Raw genomic sequence first — 21856 nt, 5'->3', positions numbered from 1 at the left:
ATGGAGTCAAAAGATCTGAGTTCAAATCCCACCTTTGATGGGGTCAATTCCACCTTGGTCAAGTCACTTAGCATTTTGAGAGTCTTAGTTTTATCTATAAAATGAAGGGATTGGACTTGATGGCCTCTGAAGTCCCTACCAGCTCTATATCTGTGATCCTGTTTTCATTTTTTTTATTCAATAGTTTGTTAACTTTACAGAGTCTAATTTGTATGCTTTATCTTATGATATCCTTTTCCTAAAGGAAAAGGTCAGTTTTGTCTTGCAAAACTTTAACCCTTAGTGACCTCCATCATTTGACTTCTTGGTTCCTAATTGAATGCCATTGAATAATACCTGATACACTATACACTATAATACACTATAAATTTACAAATGAACCAGACTCATCACCTATCACCCAAACTGGGCTATAAGTAGCTTCTTTTCCACTGTCAGAGTCTCTTAAAGCTCTGGGTCACCTCAAATAATTCTGAATCAAGGCTATAAGGGAAGTCTTCTACTGATAGCTCTTTGCTAATAGAGCCCGTGAAGCAATTTAAGACTTAGCAACTCCAAGGAAAAAGTAGAAGAAAAGTTAAGATGAAAAACAGAGACTGAATCAGAGTCCGAGGAGGGGGGGGGGGAGAAAGAGAGAGAGACAGAGAGAGACAGAGAGAGAGAGAGAGAGAGAGAGAGAGAGAGAGAGAGAGAGAGAGAGAGAGAGAGAGAGAGAGAGAGAGCGCACCTATGGCCCTGGATTCTGCAAAAAGCAAAATTAATAAAGTAGATCTGTCATTACAAATCTTTGTAATGTATTCGATTCTTAGAAACCATTTCCATTATTACTGTAAGCAACCATGCAAGCCATATTAACCCTTTTGCATTAAAATGCAGGTTTTTGTCTATAATCATCCTGATCCCAAATGAGAATTATCCAGTATTTTGGTCACTGTTTGCAATTGCATCAAATTACTGTCACATTAAAGAATTCAGTCCCAAAGGATTTTTTCCATAATCCACTCATATTAAGATATTTATGGGAAAAGGTGATAATTTCATGTTAATATCGTTTTATTTAGACTGTAATTATATGCTGGGGGGGCAGGGAATGAATGATTATCATTCCTAGCAAATAACTTAGATATTGAATGTCCTTTTCTCAAACATACACCGGAAAAGGCTCAGACAGTTTGATTTTCCCATTTCCTCAGTCCTAGTAGTAAAATTATTGAAGTTATTGAATCCTTTGGCTAGAAAAAATGTCTAGAATTCAAGTAGTCAATTCTCCAGCCTCTAAGCAGGAGGAGATCTGAACCAGTTCAGGAAACAAAACTCCATAATTCTTGGTGATCTTTTATCAAGATTTTATCAAGGCTCTTATAATCATCAAATTCTTCTTTGATCCTTGCTTAAATTTCTTTTGCTATGGCATTTAGGATACTTCTTAAAGGTTGAATATTTAAGTCTCAAGTATATAAGTTAAATGGAAATAAAAAGCTTTATTCCTATAACTGAACTACATAAGCTACAAACTGAAGCTAATAGCTACAGATAGCAAAATTAATCAACTACCTCCCCATAGACTCAAATATATGAGTGTTTGACTATGATATAAACACACATTTTCCCACTCTAATCATTTTGTAGCTACTTTAATCTATGGAATTTGTAATGCCTTTGTCTCATTCTAGAATTCCTGAAGGAGGGCTACTAATTTGTCATGATTTAACATCCTGAATGTATCTTTTTTTTTTCTCTTTGTGTGTGATCTAGAGCTGGCTCCAACAGATTTCAGGAAGGTCTGTTAACTTGGGAAATGGTGACCAGGGTAGCGTAATTCAGAGAATTACATCTTCATTTTCACAAACCAGTAATTGAAATTTAGTACTTCCTTCAATTATTTTAAAATGTGATTATGAGTCTGTCATAATCAGACTGTCAAAGGATTCCCTGACACACACAAAAAAAAGATTAAGAGCCCTTTGTAAAATAGACACACTCCATTCTTGAGCTGCAAATATAAATATAGAGCAGATATAACTATCTAGAATTCTCCAGAATCTCCTTGCAGTACTTACTATATACCCTCATACTTTCCTTAGGGTCCTTGGGTGATAGATGAAAATCTATTCCAGTCAACTTGCCTAGATTGATTCCCTCCTTAATCAACCAACTCTACCTCCACCTTGTACCTCTCATTCCTTAGAATAAATGGATTTTCCCCTCATTTTTCTTTTTGAGTTTTATTGGTATTATGTAGAATGTCGATGATTCCTGTGGATTTGTTTTTTATGCTACAAGTTTGCCGAAGTTTTCATTTCAATTAATTTCCTAGTTGATTCTTAAGTAGTCCTTCATATCATCTGAAAATTATTTATTTAATTTTAATAAAAAACAAACTGAGAAAAACATTTTCTTAGATTTATGAAAAAGTAAGGCATATGATTTTTTTTTGCAAAAAAAAGAGGTTTTCACTACATAAAATTTGCAAAGAACAAAAAAAATTAACTTAACCCATTTCAGCCTGGTTTATGATCTCATAAATCATCTAAGTCTTTTCTCTCCAAAGATAGTAATGCTATCTCAATAGTTAAAACATGTGGCTTTTTCTCAACCTTTATCCTATTTTTGATTCCTTTTCAGCATTTGCTACTATTAACTATATCCTTTTTTCCTTGATATTCTCTCCTCCTGGACATTGATTCTTCCTCCTACATGCAGGACCCCCTTCTTTTTTTTTATTTTTCCCCCTTCTTGATATTTGATATTTCAAAGTACTTTTTTTGGCTCATCATTCAACTCCTTAACTATAGGTGTCCCTCAAGGTTCTGTCCTAGACCCACTTTTCTTCTCTCTTTGTCTCTGTCTCTGTCTCTGTCTCTCTGTCTCTTTCTGTCTCTCTTTCTCTGCTCTTTCATGATCTTCTGTGGCATGGTGTCAATATTATCTCTGTGTAGATGAATCCCAGATTTATTTATCCAGTCCTAGTCTCTCTCCTGAATTCCAGTCCCACATTACCAGCTGCCTATTGGGCATTTCCAATTGGAGGTCCCTTAAGGATCTCAAAAGCAGCATGTTTAAAACATTGTCTTCCTTCCATCCACCCAACCCATTTCTCTTCAAAACTATTTCTATTGAGGGAGGAGAAAAATAAGTATAAGAATTTGGACTTTTAGTCATTTTTTAAAAATCTTTCTTCAGTATGACTTTCTGTTCCTACAACCTAATATCCTCTACTTTCTTCTGGATCACAGAAGGTAGAGCTTGAAAAGAATTCAAAGGTCATATAGGCTATACCCCCTTATTTTACAGTGGAGGAGACTGAGGTTCTTAGAGGGACTTGACCAAGGTCACACGAGTACTATCAATATAGGTCCCCTGACATCTCTTTCCTCTAGAGTTGTGTTGGCAAACCTATGGCACACATACATACCAGAGAGGGCTCTGTTCACTGTGCCTGAGGACATTTTTCACTTCACCCTCCCACCCCCTGCCCAGCAGCCCAATGGGATTACTTCCATCCTCCCTGCACAGTTCACATGAGGCATGAGGGTGCAGTTTGGGCACTCAATCTCTAAAAGGTTTGCCATCACTGCCCTAGAACATGCTCCTTCTATGCCAGTCTTATCCCCTTAGCTCAATCATATTATTATAATTTGTGTGAGGAATTTGATGTATCAAGCATTTGTTTATCTATGTAACCGGCATAGACCTAGATGCTAAATGAAAACAGTCCCTGTCCTCAAGAAGTGTACAGGTTCCTGAAGAAAAACAGCATAGAGACACAGATAAATGAATATCAACTGTATAAAGTAGATATAAAGTAATTGGAACATAATTGCTAATCACTAGAGACATTATAGAGGATTCATACATGAGGTAACCTTAAGCCAAGCCTTGAATGGAACCAAGAATTATTTCCAAGAGGAGGAAGGAGGGAGCTAGATAATTCCAGAAACAGAAGCCAGCCCAAGAAAAGGTATGGAGGCTGGAGATGGTATATTAGATATGGGAAACTACAAGTAGGTCAGATTGACTACAAAAAGGACTACAAGAGAGGGAGTAATGAAAAATCATGCTGGAGAGAGAAAATTTTAAAAAACCATGATGTTTTCTTTTGCTAGCCCTGTTTACTTTTCTGTAAAATGAAAGTGTTAGAACCAATGGCTTCTAAAAGCACTTCCAATTCTTCTTGCCTATGGATTCTTTCCCATTGCTCGCACCATCTGAAACTGTGCCAGTAATGTGAGGATCACTCAATAAATCTCTGGTTGAGTGATTGAGTGATTGATGAACTCTGAGTATGTAGCAGGACAGGTACCTGTGACTAAAAATGATATTCCTTTGCTACCCTATGGTGGGTGATTCAGCAGGGGCACCCTCAGCATGTGCGTGCAGTCTAGGTAGTGGTGGCTATCTGGAAGAATGAGTCCCAGTCACTCATCAAACACCCATATATCCCTTTCTTAATTTGTTTCCCAAGCAGTGGCAGGTCATTGAATTACAAAAATAAACTTACCATCAAGGAGAGTGGTAAGACTGGAATGCGTCATGAAGAAACTTTGGGGGGAGGGGGACATCTGGAGCTCAGTGGATTGAGAACCAGATCTAGAGACAGGAGGTCTTGGTTCAAATCTGACCTCAGACACTTACTAGCTGTGTGACTCTGGGCAAATCACTTAACCCCCATTGGTTAGCCCTTACTACTCTTCTGCCTTGGAACCAATACATAATACATAGTATTGATTCTAAGGTAGAAGGTAAGGGTTTTAAAAAATCAGAAGCTGTGGAGGTTGCTTTTCAAAAGAAAAGGCTTGGAGCAATCAGGTGGCACAATAGATTAAGAGCCAGGCCTAGTGAAACGAGGTCTTGTATTCAAATATGGTCTCAGACACTTCCTAGATGTATGACTGGCCAAATTGCCTAGTCATTACAACTCTTCTGCTTAGGTAAGTAAAAAAGAAAAAAGGGAAGGAAGGAAGGAAGGAAGGAAGGAAGGAAGGAAGGAAGGAAGGAAGGAAGGAAGGAAGGAAGGAAGGAAGGAAGAGAGGGAGGGAGGGAGGGAGGGAGAGAGGGAGGGAGGGAGGGAGAGAGGGAGGGAGGGAGGGAGGGAGGGAGGGAGGAAAGAAGAAAAAGAAAGGAAAAGAAAAGAAAAGAGAAAAAAGAAAGAAAAGAAAAGAGAAAAAAAGAAGAAGCTTATAGGCTCTAGTTAGCTTCATGACCTCTGGTCCTTCTGGTCCTTTTGGACTCTAAAATTTCTGTTTCTCCAATTATTCCCCATCTCAGATGTTGAATTTAATTCAATAATTACAAGGTAATTGTAATGGCTGTATACAAGCTATTCTGATATTTATAGCCCTTCACAATCTGACATGTTATATCCCACCCCCATAACTTTAGTCTAAACTTTGCATACCTCACCCCAGAGAAATGCTGATTTTTCTCTCCTCATTTCTACTTCTTAGAATTCTTAGTTCTCTTCAAGGACCAGCTCCTGCCACCTCCTAAAAAATACCTTTTCCCAATCTCCCTCATTGTCTGCATAATTCCCTTCCCCCACAAAAACTCCTTCACATAAATGTTGTATTTGTTTGTCTTTGTTTAGATCATTTTCCCCTCTAAAATATAAGCTCTTTGAGAATGATCCCATAGAACTGTGATGATGAGCCAATGGAATGTGTGCCAAAGATGGCAAAGATGAAGTATTTCTCTGTTTCTTTCTCTCTTTTCCTATCTTTCTTTCTCTTTCCTCTATCTTTTAGTTCATTTTTCCTTTTCTCTCGTTCTCTGTCTTTCCTCCCTTTTCTCTTCTTTCTTCCTCTCTTCCCTTTTCCTACTCTCTTCTTCTTTCTCACTCCCTTCCCCTTTCTTTTCCGTTCTTCTCTCCTATCTCCCTCTCTTTTCCCTTCTCTTCTCTCTGCCTTATATAAGCAGTCACCATGTCTATCATAGGTTGATTGTTGTCTATATCTTTTCTTTCCTTCCAAACTAGAAACTCCTTTATGGCAAAGACTATGTCTGTTTTCATCTTTTTTTTCCTTTTTTTAGTATTTTTAAAAATTATAATATTTTCCATGGTTACATGATTCATGATTTTTCCCTCCCCTCTTCCCTCCCTCCACCCAGATCTGACAAGCAATCCCACTGAGTTATACATGTATCATTGTTCAAAACCTATTGTTTCATCTTTATAGTATCTCCCCTCACTTCATTTTTGTCTCCTCCACACCCAGTGTCTGATAGAAATCCTTGAAGTTAAAGCAATTCAATAAATATGTATTTGTTAATGAATAAATATTTATTAAGCCCCTCTGTGGACCATAGATAGTGCCAGAAGCTAGGGATACAAAGTATACCAGGGATCATATTAGATGGACTTAACAAGGGCATCGTCTTCCTCTGAATTTTATTTCACTGGGGAGGAATCCTGTCTGGGAAAACTAGATATCTCTGTCAGCCCAACTCATGCATTCCCCCTCTCCCAGTCTCCACTCACCCACTGTGTATATGTACTGACCTGTATCTCCTGTGTCAGAGCCAATTCCAATAGTTGGCTAAAGTACCGGCCAACAGCACTCAGGGTCTCACTCACACAGGGCTTCATGGACTTCAGGACCTGTTCTTCATCAATGTGGAGACACCTAGAAAGCCAGATGGGTCAAGATCTAGATCAGAGCAACAGGCCCCTACCTGGCACAGGTCTTCTGTGGGGCCTTAGACAGTTAACCAGGACAATGATTGATGTAATAGTTCAATTGAATGATCATTTAGAAAATGGAAAGGGGATGTACTTGGGCTTCATTTGTTGGAAAGTCCAGAACAAAGAAGGTTAGTGGAACCTACCTCTCAGTGACTGCAGTAAGTTCTGAGCACTTCTCCATTAAGAGCTTCTGAAACTGCAGAATAAGAAAAGAAAGAAAGAAAGAAAGAAAGAAAGAAAGAAAGAAAGAAAGAAAGAAGAAAGAAAGAAAGAAAGAAAGAAAGAAAGAAAGAAAGAAAGAAAGAAAGAAAGAAAGAAAGAAAGAAGGAAAGAAGGAAAGAAGGAAAGAAGGAAAGAAGAAAGAAAGAAAGAAAGAAAGAAAGAAAGAAAGAAAGAAAGAAAGAAAGAAAGAAAGAAAGAAAGAAAGAAAGAAAGAAAGAAAGAAAGAAAGAAAGAAAGAAAGAAAGAAAGAAAGAAAGAAAGAAAGAAAGAAAGGAAGAAAGGAAGAAAGGAAGAAAGGAAGAAAGGAAGAAAGGAAGAAAGGAAGAAAGGAAGAAAGGAAGAAAGGAAGAAAGGAAGAAAGAAAGAAAGAAAGAAAGAAAGAAAGAAAGAAAGAAAGAAAGAAAGAAAGAAAGAAAGAAAGAAAGAAAGAAAGAAAGAAAGAAAGAAAGAAAGAAAGAAAGAAAGAAAGAAAGAGAAAGGAGGGAAAGTTATTTTTTAATGCCACTGGACTTGTCACTTTAGGAATAATGTTCAAAGTTCTCTAGTCAGAGAAGATTTAGCTAAGAGATTCCCAAATCTCTGTTCCCAGGGGTTATGCTTCATTTGTTGAAGTCTTGAGATCCTGGTATGGGGTTGGCCAAGGGGAATGAATATGATTCCAATATGAAGCCTCCCAGGTTAAGACGGCATGTTGATATCAGTTGCCTTATGCTTCCCTCCCCACTGGGAATCAGAGAATAGATGTGGTGACAATAATAAACCTAAGAGAGCTTGAAAAGGCCATATGATCATGGTTTTGGTTTCATATGGGGAAAAAAAGGTCTAGATTCAGTCAGTGAGTTTGAATTTCACCTTTGATCTGAACTAACTCTCTCTCTCTCTCTCTCTCTCTCTCTCTCTCTCTCTGAAAAGTTTCTTTTTCTATAAAATGACATTGGACTAGATGAACTTAGAGGGATCCTTCCTGCTCTAAATCTATGATCCGATGATTTATCAGTAGCTTCATATCTACTAGTTAGGCACCTTTGGTGGAAAATAAACAATAACTACATTGACAGCAGAACCTCATGTTTTCCAATGGACTTGGAAGCCCCAAAGAAAGGAAGTCTTGACCAAGGCCACAATCATCAAGTAACACATCTAAAAACGGAATTAACATCTTATGACATCAAGGGCTTTTTTCTGCTGATGGCATAACTAGTGGCAAGTAATAGATTCACAAACTGTTAAAAGAAATCATATCAATCAATTCCCTTATTTTCTAGATGATAAAACAGAGACTCAGAAAGGTTAAATAACTTGCCCATAGGCATTCACTGACTTAGTGGCAGAGTAGCTATCTGAATCCAGTCTCCTGACTCCCAGTTCAGTGTTCTTTATATCACATCATGACTGTTTTCTACATTTATCTAATATTTTTCCCCTCAGAAAAAAAAGGGAAATATGCCTATCCCCACTCAGCCCTGACATGGCAGCCCACAAGTCCCTGTTTAAAGTATCTCTCCTTTCATATATGGCCACATCGGCGACTGAAAGGGTCAAAGTGAATTCTTGTACGAAGGAAAAAAAAAACATAAAGTTGACTTGGGGAGGATATATGGCATTGCCCCTTTCATGAAAATTTGGGTTGTAAAGCGAGATGGAAAAAGAACTTTTGTTTACAAAAAATAAATTGTTAACATCCAAGTGTCAAATAATACAGTTTTCCAATAAAATGTTACATAATAGATTATAGGAAGACTAAGTGGAGGATCTGACTGAAAACAGGGAAATAATTGAGTTTGCAGGGCATTGTGGTCTCTTGACTCATTTGCATGTAATGATTCTTAGTGTCTGAGAGGTTTGAACTCACAATATCATAAATTAAAAAGCTCTCTGGAGACTAGACGACAACTAATCAGAACTCTTGGTTTCATAACTAATGGAATGGTGGATTTTCTGAATTTTACCTCATAAACAGAAGAGAAGATGCTCTGCAGCTGATTGAAGAGACTTAAAGCAGGACAATACAGCATCCTCTGGAGCAAAGAACTGGCTGGCTTGTCTGCGTTGCCTAGATAGCCAACCTAAGAATGTACTTCTCTAGCAGAAGGGGAATTATTTGTCATTAAAACAGTGTCCCCTTTTAAGGTGACTGAATTAAAAGAGCTTGTTGCTGCTTTGTCAATTCAAAAGTAGAAGAACAATTGCCCAATGGCAAAGTAGTAAGGACCAGAAGGGAAGCAGTTAGAGAAGCAGTTTAATGTGGTACAGATTATTTTCAAGATTTGTAGCCCAGAATTGTAAACCACCCCCAGCACATGAATAGTTCACACTCATATGACCCGATAGGTTTCTTTTTCTTTCTTTCTTTTTTTTAACCCTTACCTTCTGTCTTAGAATCAATACTATGTATTGGTTCCAAGGCAGGAGAACTGTAAGGGCTAGGCAATGGGGGTTAAGTGACTTGTCCAGGGTCACCTAGCTGGGAAGTGTCTGAAGCCAGATATGCATGTAGGACCTCCCATCTCTAGGTCTTGGTTCTCAATCCACTGAGCTACCCAGCTGCCCCCAACCCTGAAAGGTGTCTGTAACTATGTTCCCATTCTCCCCCGGACATACTGTGAGCATTGATAGGAGACTGGAATTGAGGTTTACAGATTAACTGGGATATATTGATTACTCTGTCATTACTTTATATTGAGCAGCTTTAATGTATTGGGGGAGGGTTGCGTTTTCATTAAGTAAATATTTTATGTGTCATCATTGTAACAGGCTGATTTTGTATAACTGAGAAACACAGTGGTAGATCTTGAACTGTAGCGACAGAATGGAAGCGTATAAGCCTCCCTTTAAAGAGTTGCCCTCAAAAGCCAGAGAAAGTTTGAGATGTAGCCTGAGAATTCGGATTCATCAATGTGGCACAAAGTTGGAGTTAGTGACCTAGACTGGAGAGGGTGCATGGGCAATGCCTGCACAGAGATGGTGCCCATTGTTGGTACGATCACAGGTCACCCAATAGGCTGTCCATTACATTGGATGTTTAAACCATTCCTCTCTCCCACTCCCTGTATTCCCATCAGCCTAGCTTTAATACCCAAGTCACTGACCTGTTCCATCTCCTCTGAGGTACCCCTGCTGAAGATGCTGTACTCGCTGATCATGGACCTTGCATGGCAGGTCAGCCGGACACTCAGACTGTGCACCCGCCCCCACCGTTCCCGGTCCAACTTCTGCCCAATCCTTCCCAGTTCAGTGCTAATGATCCAGGCTCGCTTCAATAGCAGCTGCAAGTGGTCACAGGGGCCATGCTGGGAGGATGGGATCAGTTCACTCTGGGCATCATCCTCTAGGCTAATGGGTTTCGACTGCAAGATGCACATACACTCACAGTCTGTCATCAACTTTAGGTCCTCCATCCATCGCTGAACAGAGTCCACCTGAATCAGAGGCAATCTGAAAAAGGGGCAACGATAAGAAAGTCATCCACTGAGCTAGGGGGAGAAACAACATGGAATAAATCAGCCTTGGAAACAGTGGGACAACACCAAAACAGTCATTAAAAGCAAGGAAATACTACCAACATTCAACCTAAAAATTTAAGTTATGAGAAGGAAACCATCATATGGAAGCAACAAATTTCAACCAGGAAATGGCAACTTAAAGTAGCTCTTGAAGAATGAAGAAGATTCAAAGAGACTAGAGGAGGCCATTGAAGGTGGGTGGCATGAGCCAACACACATGAGTAGTGTGCCATAGGTGACCCAGGTGGGAAGGGGACTCTAGTGTCCACAGCTTCCCTAAGGCTCTCTTCCTTTATCTACGTTGACTCTCAAGTTATTCTATTCACTGTCAGCACCACATTCCATTGTCAAAAATATGGGGATCCCTTCCCCCTTAATTATAATAAACTCTGGCCATTTTTAAAATGTTTTTTGCAATTACAAAAGGTCTCTCTCCTTATTTTGTTTGACCTTCACAACAGCCTTAGAAGGTAAACTGGGAAAGGTGATATTATTCCCATTTTCCATGGGGAAAAACCCAAGCCCTGAGGGGCCAGAAATGATTTGGTCAGGGTAATAAATACAATAATGAGGTCAGGAATCAAACTTGGGTATCTTGTCTCTTTTCCCTGCCCATTGCTGTCTCTCTATTGACCCATTTGTTTAAAAAACAAAAACAAATGATGGAGTCAAAGGAGTGGCTAAAGTTAAAGGAAAATTAAGTTGAAAGACAGACAGAGAGAGAGAGAGAGAGAGAGAGAGAGAGAGAGAGAGAGAGAGAGAGAGAGAGAGAGAGAGAGAACGAGAACAAAACAGGCATTGTGGTCAAATAAGGTATGAGAAAGGAAGAATCACAGATAGGAGTGTCTGAACCCATTTGGATGATAAAGACATTCAGATTTCTTTTTTTTTTATTTGATTGATTAATTTAGAGCATTTTTCCAGGATTACAAAAATAATGTTCTTTCCCTCCCCTCCCCCCAAACCCCTCCCATAGCCAACGTACAATTCCACTGGTTTGTACATGAAGACATTCAGCTTCCTCATCCAGGTCCCAGCTGGGCTAGTCAGGCTTCCTTGCTCAGTAGACTATTCATAAACTGTCCACTATCTCCTCTGGCCCAGGGCTGGTCTGCTCTTTCACCCAGCAGTTAGTGAAGGTCCTGGGAGTAGAAAGGCATGGAGGGGGGATCCTATCTTGAACCCTAGAGTAGCCTTGTCTGTGTCATTGCCCAGCTGAGTGAGGAAGGCTCTCTTCTCTCTGGCCCTTTAGTTCCTTCCCCTGGACTGGAGATTGTCTTTTACTGATCTTGAGAAAACAGTCATGTTACATAAGCAAAAAACTCTGAAACCTGAATATCAATCAAAGGATCTTAAAACTGAATTTATAGAAGGTAATCTTACATATAAAAACCAAATCAATAGACACGTATGGAGAACCTACTTTATAGAAGATCCTGTATTCAGGCTTAGTGGATATGATGATGAATTAACTGTTTCCTGGCCTCAGAGAATTTGCTGTCTGGTAGAGGAACCATGGCCAAAATGCCCTGAAGGAGTTTTTGCTACAATATTGAATATGGTTGCAAGGAAGCAAAGACACACAGCATCCCTTTTTATGGGTTGCTAAGTGAAACATGTAGCTAATTTTCATGGAAGTTGAAGAATTCATTTACCTCCTTTGCACTCTGGAAGGTCTCAGTGATTCCAGTCCCTGAAAACCCTGTCCCGTTCCCTGGTCCATTGCTCCCTGACCCATCTGATTTACCTGAAACAAGTTTCATTACGCAGCAATGATGGCTGAATCTGAACCTTGGGGTACAAAGATATGGATGCAAAAGAGGGTAATAATAAAAATTTTAAAATATATATAAATAGCTGATATTTTTATGGCTCTTGAAAGGTCACAAAGCATTTTACAAAGATCTCATTTTATCCTTACACTAATGATAAGAGGTACATATTATTATTATCTGCATTAAATATGAAGAAACTGAGGTGGATAGAGGTGAAATGACTTGCCCAGGGTCACACAGATAAAATGTTGGAAGGTATGAAGGAAGGAAATTGAACTCAAGGTTTCCTAAATCCAGAACCAGGGTTCTATTCACTATACCACCTGCCAAAGAATAGTAAGAACTCCCCTTAAATTTGAGTATGGACTGTGTGTATGGAATAAATCTGGAAACGATAAAAGAACCAGATTATAGAGGCCTTGAATGACCAATTAAACAAGTTATACTACAGAATTATCCTATATTCTGTGGACAACACCAAAAGGCCTTTGGTTTGGGGAATGATGCTTGGAAAAAACCATTCATAAGCAATGATTTCTTTAGCAGAATTTGAAGGATGGATGGAAGGTGTGGGTCCATTTAGTCCAAGAAAATTCTTACATATGGGTATATGGACAGGTGGTCACATGATCACAGTTTCCCATAGATCCCTTCAAAGGATAAGGTCTTAGAAGACACCAAGTACCATTCCTTATTTTTACAGATGAGGAAACAAGAGAAGAAATTTTCCCATTTGCCAAAGGTCAAATATTCCTGACTCCAGGTCCAACACTACATTGCCTCTGGGGTCAGAGGAAGAATCTAGTTTAGTTTCCAGAAACGGATCCTCGGGTTCAGAGTCAATATTCTCTCTTAGCCTTAGCTTTCCTCATGTACTGAGTGGAATCTTGAACTCTGGGGACTACAATCCCCACAATTCCCTTTTCCCTTTCCTGGATGTGTATCATTACAACATTTCCACCAGTGCATGTTCTTGCTCTCTCTGGCTTAGACCCACATGGAGGAAGGGAGCAGCCTTTTCTTTCTCTAGAACCACTTGCCTTTTTGCTCTAAGTTGATTTTAATAAATAGTATTAAAATAATACTTGGAATATTGAATATTAATTTTAATCTTTACATTCAACTTCCTGGGCTCATTAGCAGTTTCTTCCTCCACTGATTCCTAGGAAGATGACATCAGAACACAAGATTTAGAGTAAAAATGGCCCTTCAAGGCCATCAAGTCCAATCTCTTCCCCATATACATGGGAAAATAGACTCAAAATGGAATAATTATTTGCTCAGCATCATACAGGTTATACATAGCAGAACAAGGATTTGAATCCAGATCTTTGGATTCCAAATCCAATGTCATCTCTGCTCCATCACACCTTCTGGCATTCCTCAGCTTCGGGGTTAAAAGCTCAGAGCCATGACCCTGTGGCATAAGTTCCAGAAACCCATCCTTCTGTTAAAAGCCCAGAACATCTGCCAGCTGTGCTGGGAAGAACAGCCCCCAGGGGCCTGGATTGGAAGCTATAGCAACACCATCTCCCTTGGAAACCAGCCTCTCATCCATCCCCCAGCCTCAGGGTAGCCTCCTCTCAGCAATAATAGACAGAAACAGAAGCCTCCTACAGTGCCCTTGGAAACTTTTATTAAACAAGTGCTGAAGATTGCTAATGAGACCCCTGCCCTCCTCTCAAGGTCTCCCTTTTCACTAATGTCTCAGCTAACGCACCAGTTGTCATAATGCCCAATGACTTTGATGGAACCACAGACAGCCATTACTAAAGGGATGCTTAGAAACCAGGCAAACCTATGCTTCTCATTTGGAGAAACTGAGCCTCAAAGAAATGGAAAAGAATTTTCCAAAGGAATCAGAACTAGAATCTGGATGTCCTCAGCAGAGAGACAGAGACAGAGAGAGGGGTGGAGAGAGAGGGGTTTGGGGGGGGGGAGAGAGACACAGAGACAGACAGAAAGAAAGACTGAGAGAGAGACAGAGACAGAGAATTAAATATTCTCTGCTAGGCACTGAACTAAATGCTAAGATTACAAATATAAACAAAAAGAGAAGATAATTCCTACCTTTAAGGAGCTTACATTCTAATAGCATACAAAGGGGAACTGGACAGGGGAGAGGGGAGCATATCATGGGGGGTTGGAGGGAAAGCTCCTGGAGAGGAGGTGAAGTCCAGATAGTTAGAAGTACAGCTGAGAGTGAAGTGGGCATGACCCAGGCTCTTCATGACATGTTGGTCCTAGCCAGAAGCTCACCAGTCACAAGGGGCATTAGGGTCGAGGCATCTTACAAGGAGATGTAAAAGTTTTACATGACCTTGGCTCAACTCATCTTCTCCAAGTCAGAGTTTCTTCATTTATAAAGTCAAACCTTCTTCTCTGGTTTTTGGAGCTCCCAGGGGTTACCTGCTCTGAGCCAGGTTCTCCTACATGCCTTCCTCTGCCATCAATTGAACCCTCCTGACTATAGCATCAAATCTTCACAATATATATTTTTATTAGAGAAACAACTACTGGTATCTGTGAGTACAATTTCTAAAAATCTTTTTTATCTAATACTAGATCAAATGCTAGTTGGCACAAACAACTGAAGCTTCCTTTCTGAAGTGCTTCCTATCAATCATCTTATTTTATAGCAGTCCTAAGACAAAGAGAACTCAAAGTGATGCAATGGAAACAGGACTAGCTCCCAAGCCAGAGGACCTGGGTTCAAATCCATTGTCTGATACTAACTACCTCTGTGACCTGGAGTTTCTTCTCTTCTCATGACTTCAGATTCCTCTGCTATAAAATGACTAGTGCTGGTGCAGATGATCTCTAGATAGTCTAAGGTGGGAAGGAATCACTAGTGAGTTAATGGGGTGAACAGACCAACTTCCCCTGGACATGGGAGAAGAGGAACTCCTTGTCTGTCACTCATCAAAGGCCAGTGATCTTTCTCAGGCACAAACCCTACAAATAACAAGGCAGACTAGATGATGTCAAATCTAATTCTGAATAAGTCCAATTCGGGGCCAGAAGAGCTGAACCCAAAGGAGAAGGGTGTCAGAAGTCACCTTCCACTGCAAAGAATTTCAGAAGCAGGTAACGGGTCTTCATCAAACTGGGAAGCAATCATCACCATAATATCAGTAGCTGATTCACTAGGGAGAAGTGTTGGGGGACCTCATTCATCTCCCTAGAAAGTGCAATCACAGCTCCCTAGTAGAATATTGAAGGGAAATTTCACAGGTCTGTTCGAGTGCTTTTGTCCAGGTGGGAGTGATTTTTCAGGGTTTTAGAGATAGTATTGAAATGAAGAGACATCCCTTTATTGGGGCTGGATGTGTGCTGATTGGAGAAAAGTAGGATTGCTGCCTTTTCTTTTTAAAAGTTACTCAGAGGAATTGCAAAATCTGAAAGTAATTTAAGCAGAGGGAGAAAAAGAAGTCTCTGTTGCCCACTGAGTACCAAGAAAATATCTGTGGGCAGAGCCAAAGGTTGGAGGAGGTGGGGATCAGGGAAGAAGGATTATGAAGACTATGAGATTCTTGGAATGTCATCCAGGACCAAGAAGATACTCACTGTTCCGTATGTGAGACTGAGTGTGTGTGTGTGTGTGTGTGCACTTGTGTATGTGAAGAATATGTCAGCAGAGACCATACTGGCATGTACCTTCCCATTATGCATCCACATGGATCCCCATGTGAATTCTCATTGGGTTCCTGTGGTCTGTCCAAATGGGTCTCTGAGACATGTCAATCAGTCAGTATCCATGGAGTGAGACTAATAATAATAGCTAATTTTTACATAGAACTTTTAGATTTGCAAAGCATTTAACATTTTATCTCATCTGATTTTCATATCTACCCAGTAAGCCAATAATAATAATAACAATAACTAATATTTGCAAAGCAACCTACTATGTGCTAGGCATTGTATAAATGCTATACAATTATCTCATTTGATCTTCACAATAATCCTGGGAGGTAGCTGTATCATTATCCCCATTTTATATATGAGGACACTGAGGCAAACAAAGCTTAAGGGACTTACCCAGGATCACATAACTAGTATGTGTTTGAAGTATCACTTGAACTTGGGACTTCCTAACTCCTGGTTCAGAACTCTATTCACTATATCACCTTGCTAAGTGCTTTGTGTGTGGGTCCCTGTGGTATGTTCATAAGGGTCCTTATGGTGGATCTATGGATTGGTCCTTCTTTATGGTATATTTCTACTGGATCCCATAGCAGATCAGGGTTGATTCAGGGCCATCGAATCAAATGGGACATGAAGATAAGAGGATCTTCCATAAAGCCAATAGCCAAGTGTAAAAATGAAGCATGATCAAATCAGTATTGCCTCTGCAGGATTGTGTGTGTGTGTGTGTGCTTGCTTGCAAATTTACTCCCCTTTAGCTCCATTCCCCATCCTTACTATTTGCCAAAACAAAAGACCCTTCTCTGACCACTATTCCTCTTTCCCTATGAGATGTAAGCTCTTGGAGGGCAAGGATTTGTTTTCTCTTTTGAGTCTGGATTGTCTGAACCTACTACAGTACTTAGTACTTAGCAAATGTTTAATAAATGCATTTTATTTCATTCATTTGAACTTGAAACTCTTCTCCTACCATCTTCCTGCAGTGATATTCATACCTTCCTGGATTGCTAGAGTATGAAGTTACAGATGGCATGTGTTCTTCCAACAAGGTCTTCCTGGAGAGCTCAGAGATGTCCTAGGCAAAGACACGCCCTCACCACAACCACTACCACCAGAATTCATAGAGCAAGAAAATCATTTAAGGAAGAGAAATAGAAAAAAATGTCTGTCTCTTAGAAAAAGGCTGTACTCACTGGCTACATCCATCATAGACACCACAGATATTCCTTAGGGAGGAGGAAGACCATCTCATCTCTGATGATTCTCCCTCACTACTGGTAAATGGTAAAGGATGGGGATAGGCACAAAATGCACTAGCAGACCAGTTCAATACAGGATCATATATTCTTATCAATGAGGATGCCAGGCAAATGTGTTGGGATAGAATCAGTTTAGTGTACATAGAGAGATTCTTTGATATCTCTGTTTAAAATCCATGCTCTGGCATGTGGACATGTTCCTTTAAATAAGAATCATAAATGGTTAAACCTGGAAAGGATCTTCCTGTTTAGTCCAATCCCTTCCCATTTGACATTTAGAGAAACTGAGGCTCAGGAAGGTGAAGGAACCTGTAATAAATGATTATATCAGTACTAAATTTTATGTCTTTTGATTCCTAGATTTGTATTATACACACACACACATGCATGCATTCATGTGTTTTCACAAGCCATATGTGTATATATGTATATACACTATATATGTTACATATATTATATATATATATATATCACTAGCACACACTCACACATAGGTAAACAGACAATACATTTCTATATAGAAGTCAAAAGCAACTGAAAATATAATTCAGAGGGAAAAGCAATGAATTTGGAGTCAAAAGTCTTGGATTCAAATCCCAGCTCTAAACCTTACTACCTATGACTGGAAACTCCTTGAGGGAAGGGGCTATCTTTTGCCTTTCTCTGTACCCCACTTAGCATAGTGCATAGTGTACAATAGGTACTTAATAAATGTTTGTTGATCTCCCCACTCTGGCTATGTAATCTTGGATGGACAATTTGCTGGAACTCTATTTCCCTCTCTGTAAATGAGGTGTATGGATTAGAGGAACATAGAATCTTAGATTTAGAACTAGAAGAGACTTTGAGATGATCTCCTCCAAGGCCCTCATTTTACAGATAAGAGACATAAAATCCAGAGAAGGTCAGTGACTTATCTAAAGTCATCCAAGTAGAAAGTGATGGAGCCAATAATCAAACCAAAGTCCTCTGACTTCTACCAACCCATCTAGAATTCTCCCATTCTTTTTCTTGATTTTTTAACCCAACTAGGCTGTAAGCCTGTGAGAAGCAATAAGGAACAGAGGTTTCCTTGGTAAAAGATGTGCCCTCATGTCCTGGCAAGGATATGTCAGAAAGATGTGGCTGGCAATTTCCCAGACTATAAACTGAACCAAAATCCTGAAGAAGCTCTATATTCTGTAATAGCCCCCTTAAAGGAAAGCCAGAGAATAGCATCACAGCTTCTTCCCTACTTCTACTCCTTCTCCTCCTTCTTCTCTTGCCTCTATGGTTGATCTGACCCAAATCAAATTAGAAAAAACCTTCCAAGCATTCTTCCTTTCCACCCACCACTCTTCATCCACATACACACACATTTTAAGGCAGATAAAATCAAAAGATTATAAATTTATATTATATATAATTATACATAAATAATTATATATAAATATATAAATAAAATTATATATAATTATAAATTTAGAAATGAAAACAACTTAAAATTCATTTAATTCAACCCCTTCAATTTTACAGATGAGGAAATTGAGGACCAACAAAAAAAGTGCTGGGCTTGAAGCCAGGAAGATCTTGGTTCAAATGTCTCCTCTAACCCTTATTAACTGTGTGATCCCAGAGAAGGCACTTAACTTCAATTTCCTGTTGGGTAAAAAAGGGTGTGTGTGTGGAATAGATGATCTCTAAGGTCTTTCCAAACTCTGAATCTATAATCAATAAAGTTAAATAACTTGTACAGGAGCCACCACCCCATGATGCCATATTTCATTTCTGGGTTCCTAGAGCTATGAGCCACTTTATTCTGTAACAACCTAAGAAGACTCAGCTCACACTATCTTGTTTAGATTTTATTGAATGCAACTACTTTCAATATCTTCTGAAAGAAGAGGGATGTATCCAGAATCCAGCTCTCTATTCTTTGTCTCAACTCAAAAGGATGTTTTTATTAGTTTTTTTTAAGTATGTGTTTCATGCCTAAGGGCATGTGGGCACCATCCCCAACCCACTGTTCTGAGTCTTTTTCTAAACCACCCTGTTCCTTCTTTCCCACCTCCATTCCAGGAGAGTTTGAAATGTTTAGTGGAATTCTAAAATGTTTACTTATGTCTTACAATGTTGAGTTCACTTAGTTGTGAAATGTTTGGCCATTTCCTCCTCATTCATCTCCTTAAATTAACAAGTATAATTTCATTTTCAAAAGGTCGACCTGTATTTCAGGAAAATTAGTGGTGCTGAGTTCCCAATTATCATGCTGCCACCTCCAAATGGCTATTTGAAAAACCTGAAAGGGAGAAGGCACTCAACAGGCTAAAATAACCACTGGTTGTTTTCAAGTGGCCATTACCCATAATGACCAAGACTCAACAGATAACCAATCCATTTCCATCATCTCTGCCCCTTACTCACTCCTTATTTCCCCACATCTTGGGCACTCTACCAAGATTCTATTTTTTCCACTAGCAGAAAGGAAGGAAAGATCAATTTCTAAAAAGTTATTTCTTTGTGCCTTGTGATGCCCTTAACATGTCATCAGAAAGTATCACACCATGCCTTGGGTCACCACGAAACAGCGTTGGACAGAGGAGAGAAAGGGACTCTAGATTTGGGTTCTAAAGATTTAATCCAATCTCTAGGTCACTGGGTGGCCTCAGATAACTGTCTGCCTATTGGGCTTACCTTATCTATAAGTGAAGTTGTAAGTTCCTTGAGAGCAAGGCATCCTCAATTATTAACATTTGTCTAATTGAATCTGTAAAACAGAGTTAGATTAAGTTACTTCTAAGGCCTTCCCCATCTCTAAATTCTGGCATCCTAAGAGGTTTGGACTATATTGGACCAGAATTCTCTGACAGACATTAGAAGTCATGATAAGGAGATCAGCTAAGGCTGGACTTACAGGTGCCTTCTGTCCAACTGAGGCATTAGAATCTAGAGCCTGAGGACAGGAATAGCAGAAAAGAGTAGGTTTGTATACTTAAGCTTAGCCTAAATATCAAGAGACTCAGCAAAGTCTAGAAAGTGCTAGCAGATGGCATTTTTGGTCAGGGGGAAGAGAAGGGAATATAGAGATAGTAACTAACATTTATTAAGCATTTAATATGTGCCAGGAAAAGTGCTAAGCTCTTTACAAACATTAACTCATTTGAGACAACAACTCTGGTAAATTGGAGCTATTATTATGCCCATTTTATAGCTTAGGAAATTGAGGTAGCTAGAGGTTAAGTGACTTGCCTAAAGAAACTAGCTAGTAAGTGTCTGATGCCAGACTGGAACGTGGGTCTTCCTTTCTCCAAACCCAGTGCTCTAACCGCTGTCCTACTTATCACTTACATAGCTCATACTACTAGGTGCTAGGCACTGTGCTACGTGCTTTACAAATATTATCTCATTTGAGCAAATATCCAGGTTGAAAGCTTGGGACCCAAGAGAAGTACCAGGCACAGTAACCCTGGATAGCAGGGGGCCCAAGAATTTAGCACAGATTGGAAAAGTCAAAGGAGTCAACATGAGACAACCCCCAAAGGGTGGAGGCAGGGAGAATAGGATCACCATAACCAATGCCAAAGGGCACCTGAGCAAAGACATTGGGCGTGTGGTCCAGGGGGTCAAGATATACAAGGCTGAAGAGGAGAGACAGGAAGACAGGATGTCTATTTCTTGACTCATACTTTTGTCATGAAGGCTTCCATTGAGGATGAGAAACTCCAAGGAAAAACTGATGATGAAAACCAACTTAAGATCCTTGACAAATGTAATGAAATAATCAATTGGCTGGATAATAACCAAAAGAAAGAAGAATCTGAATATTAACATAAAGAATTGGAGAAGGTCTGAACCCCCATCATCACTAAGCTGAGCCATAGTGGAGGGGACCTGCTTGGGAAGGGGTTTCCCAGGTTATGAAGCAATGCCATCTGGAGATGCTTCTCCGAGAGGTAACCAAGCATACTATAGAAGAGCATTCCACACAGCTTTTCAAACACTGAAGGACTCAAATTTGTAATCAAGGCAGTGGTAGTTCAAAAGTAACATTTAAGCTACTGTGTAAATCCAAGTGTTCTAAATATTTGAATGGGTGCAGAAGGAGAAAAGTGAATAACATATTTTATTGATGCTGTAAACAAGTAGAAATACAATTCTGGCTCTGGAGAATAAAACATTTTAAATTGGCACTATAAAAAAAGAGAATTTCTTGCTCTCCTAGGGAAGAAACAAGTCCCTATGTTACCCATACAACCTCTCCATCCTCCTCTTTCCAAAAAACTCCTTTCCTGAACCTCTGGCAGCCAGTCTAATTCAGGGCAATGGCCACTGTGTCTCCACATAATAAGCTACTATTCTTAATTTCAGAATCCAGGAATGATATCTCATTAGGCTTTTGATTATGCTCATCTTTGGACATTGCATAATCGCCTACCATGCCTGACCTGCTTCTATTAGCCTTCTCATTCCCTGGGACTGCTCTTGCCTTTATTGAATTTGCAAACAGAGTCCCCACCCCTCTCCAAATCAAGTGTCTCAGAAACAGGAGATGGTCCCTGCAGGGCTGCCCTGAGATGTACCACGGCTTTCTCATGTGGTTGGATTCACTTCCTCAAGACTGGAGCCTGAAATTGCTTTTTCACCCTAAGTGAAATCTGTGTTCTGTATGTTGAAAGGATGCCCCCTGTGTCTGGAGCAAAGGGGAGAGGCCCTAAGCTGGTGGCGAGTCTGGCAGTTAGGGATGAGTCTTACAGAATGTCTGCACTGTGGCGCAGAAACCCATGGGCAGTG

At 39.7% G+C, this 21856-nt stretch overlaps 1 protein-coding gene across 1 annotated transcript in view; it reads right to left on the bottom strand.

Moving 5' to 3' along the window:
* INSC (INSC spindle orientation adaptor protein) overlaps positions 1-21856 on the bottom strand; it is a 172361-nt gene that overhangs the window by 87094 nt on the left and 63411 nt on the right. The window contains exons 3-5 of the mRNA XM_007497036.3: positions 9994-10339; positions 6826-6878; positions 6500-6623 (exon numbers count right to left, since the gene is read on the bottom strand). Of these exons, the coding sequence (XP_007497098.2) occupies positions 6500-6623; positions 6826-6878; positions 9994-10339 (523 nt within the window). The remainder of the gene's footprint in view (positions 1-6499; positions 6624-6825; positions 6879-9993; positions 10340-21856) is intronic.

This window comes from Monodelphis domestica, chromosome 6 (genome assembly GCF_027887165.1).
Source record: "Monodelphis domestica isolate mMonDom1 chromosome 6, mMonDom1.pri, whole genome shotgun sequence".
Lineage (NCBI taxonomy): Eukaryota > Metazoa > Chordata > Mammalia > Didelphimorphia > Didelphidae > Monodelphis > Monodelphis domestica.
The sequence above is the reverse complement of the archived record's forward strand: the minus strand, read 5'-3'. Positions and strand labels throughout refer to the sequence as shown.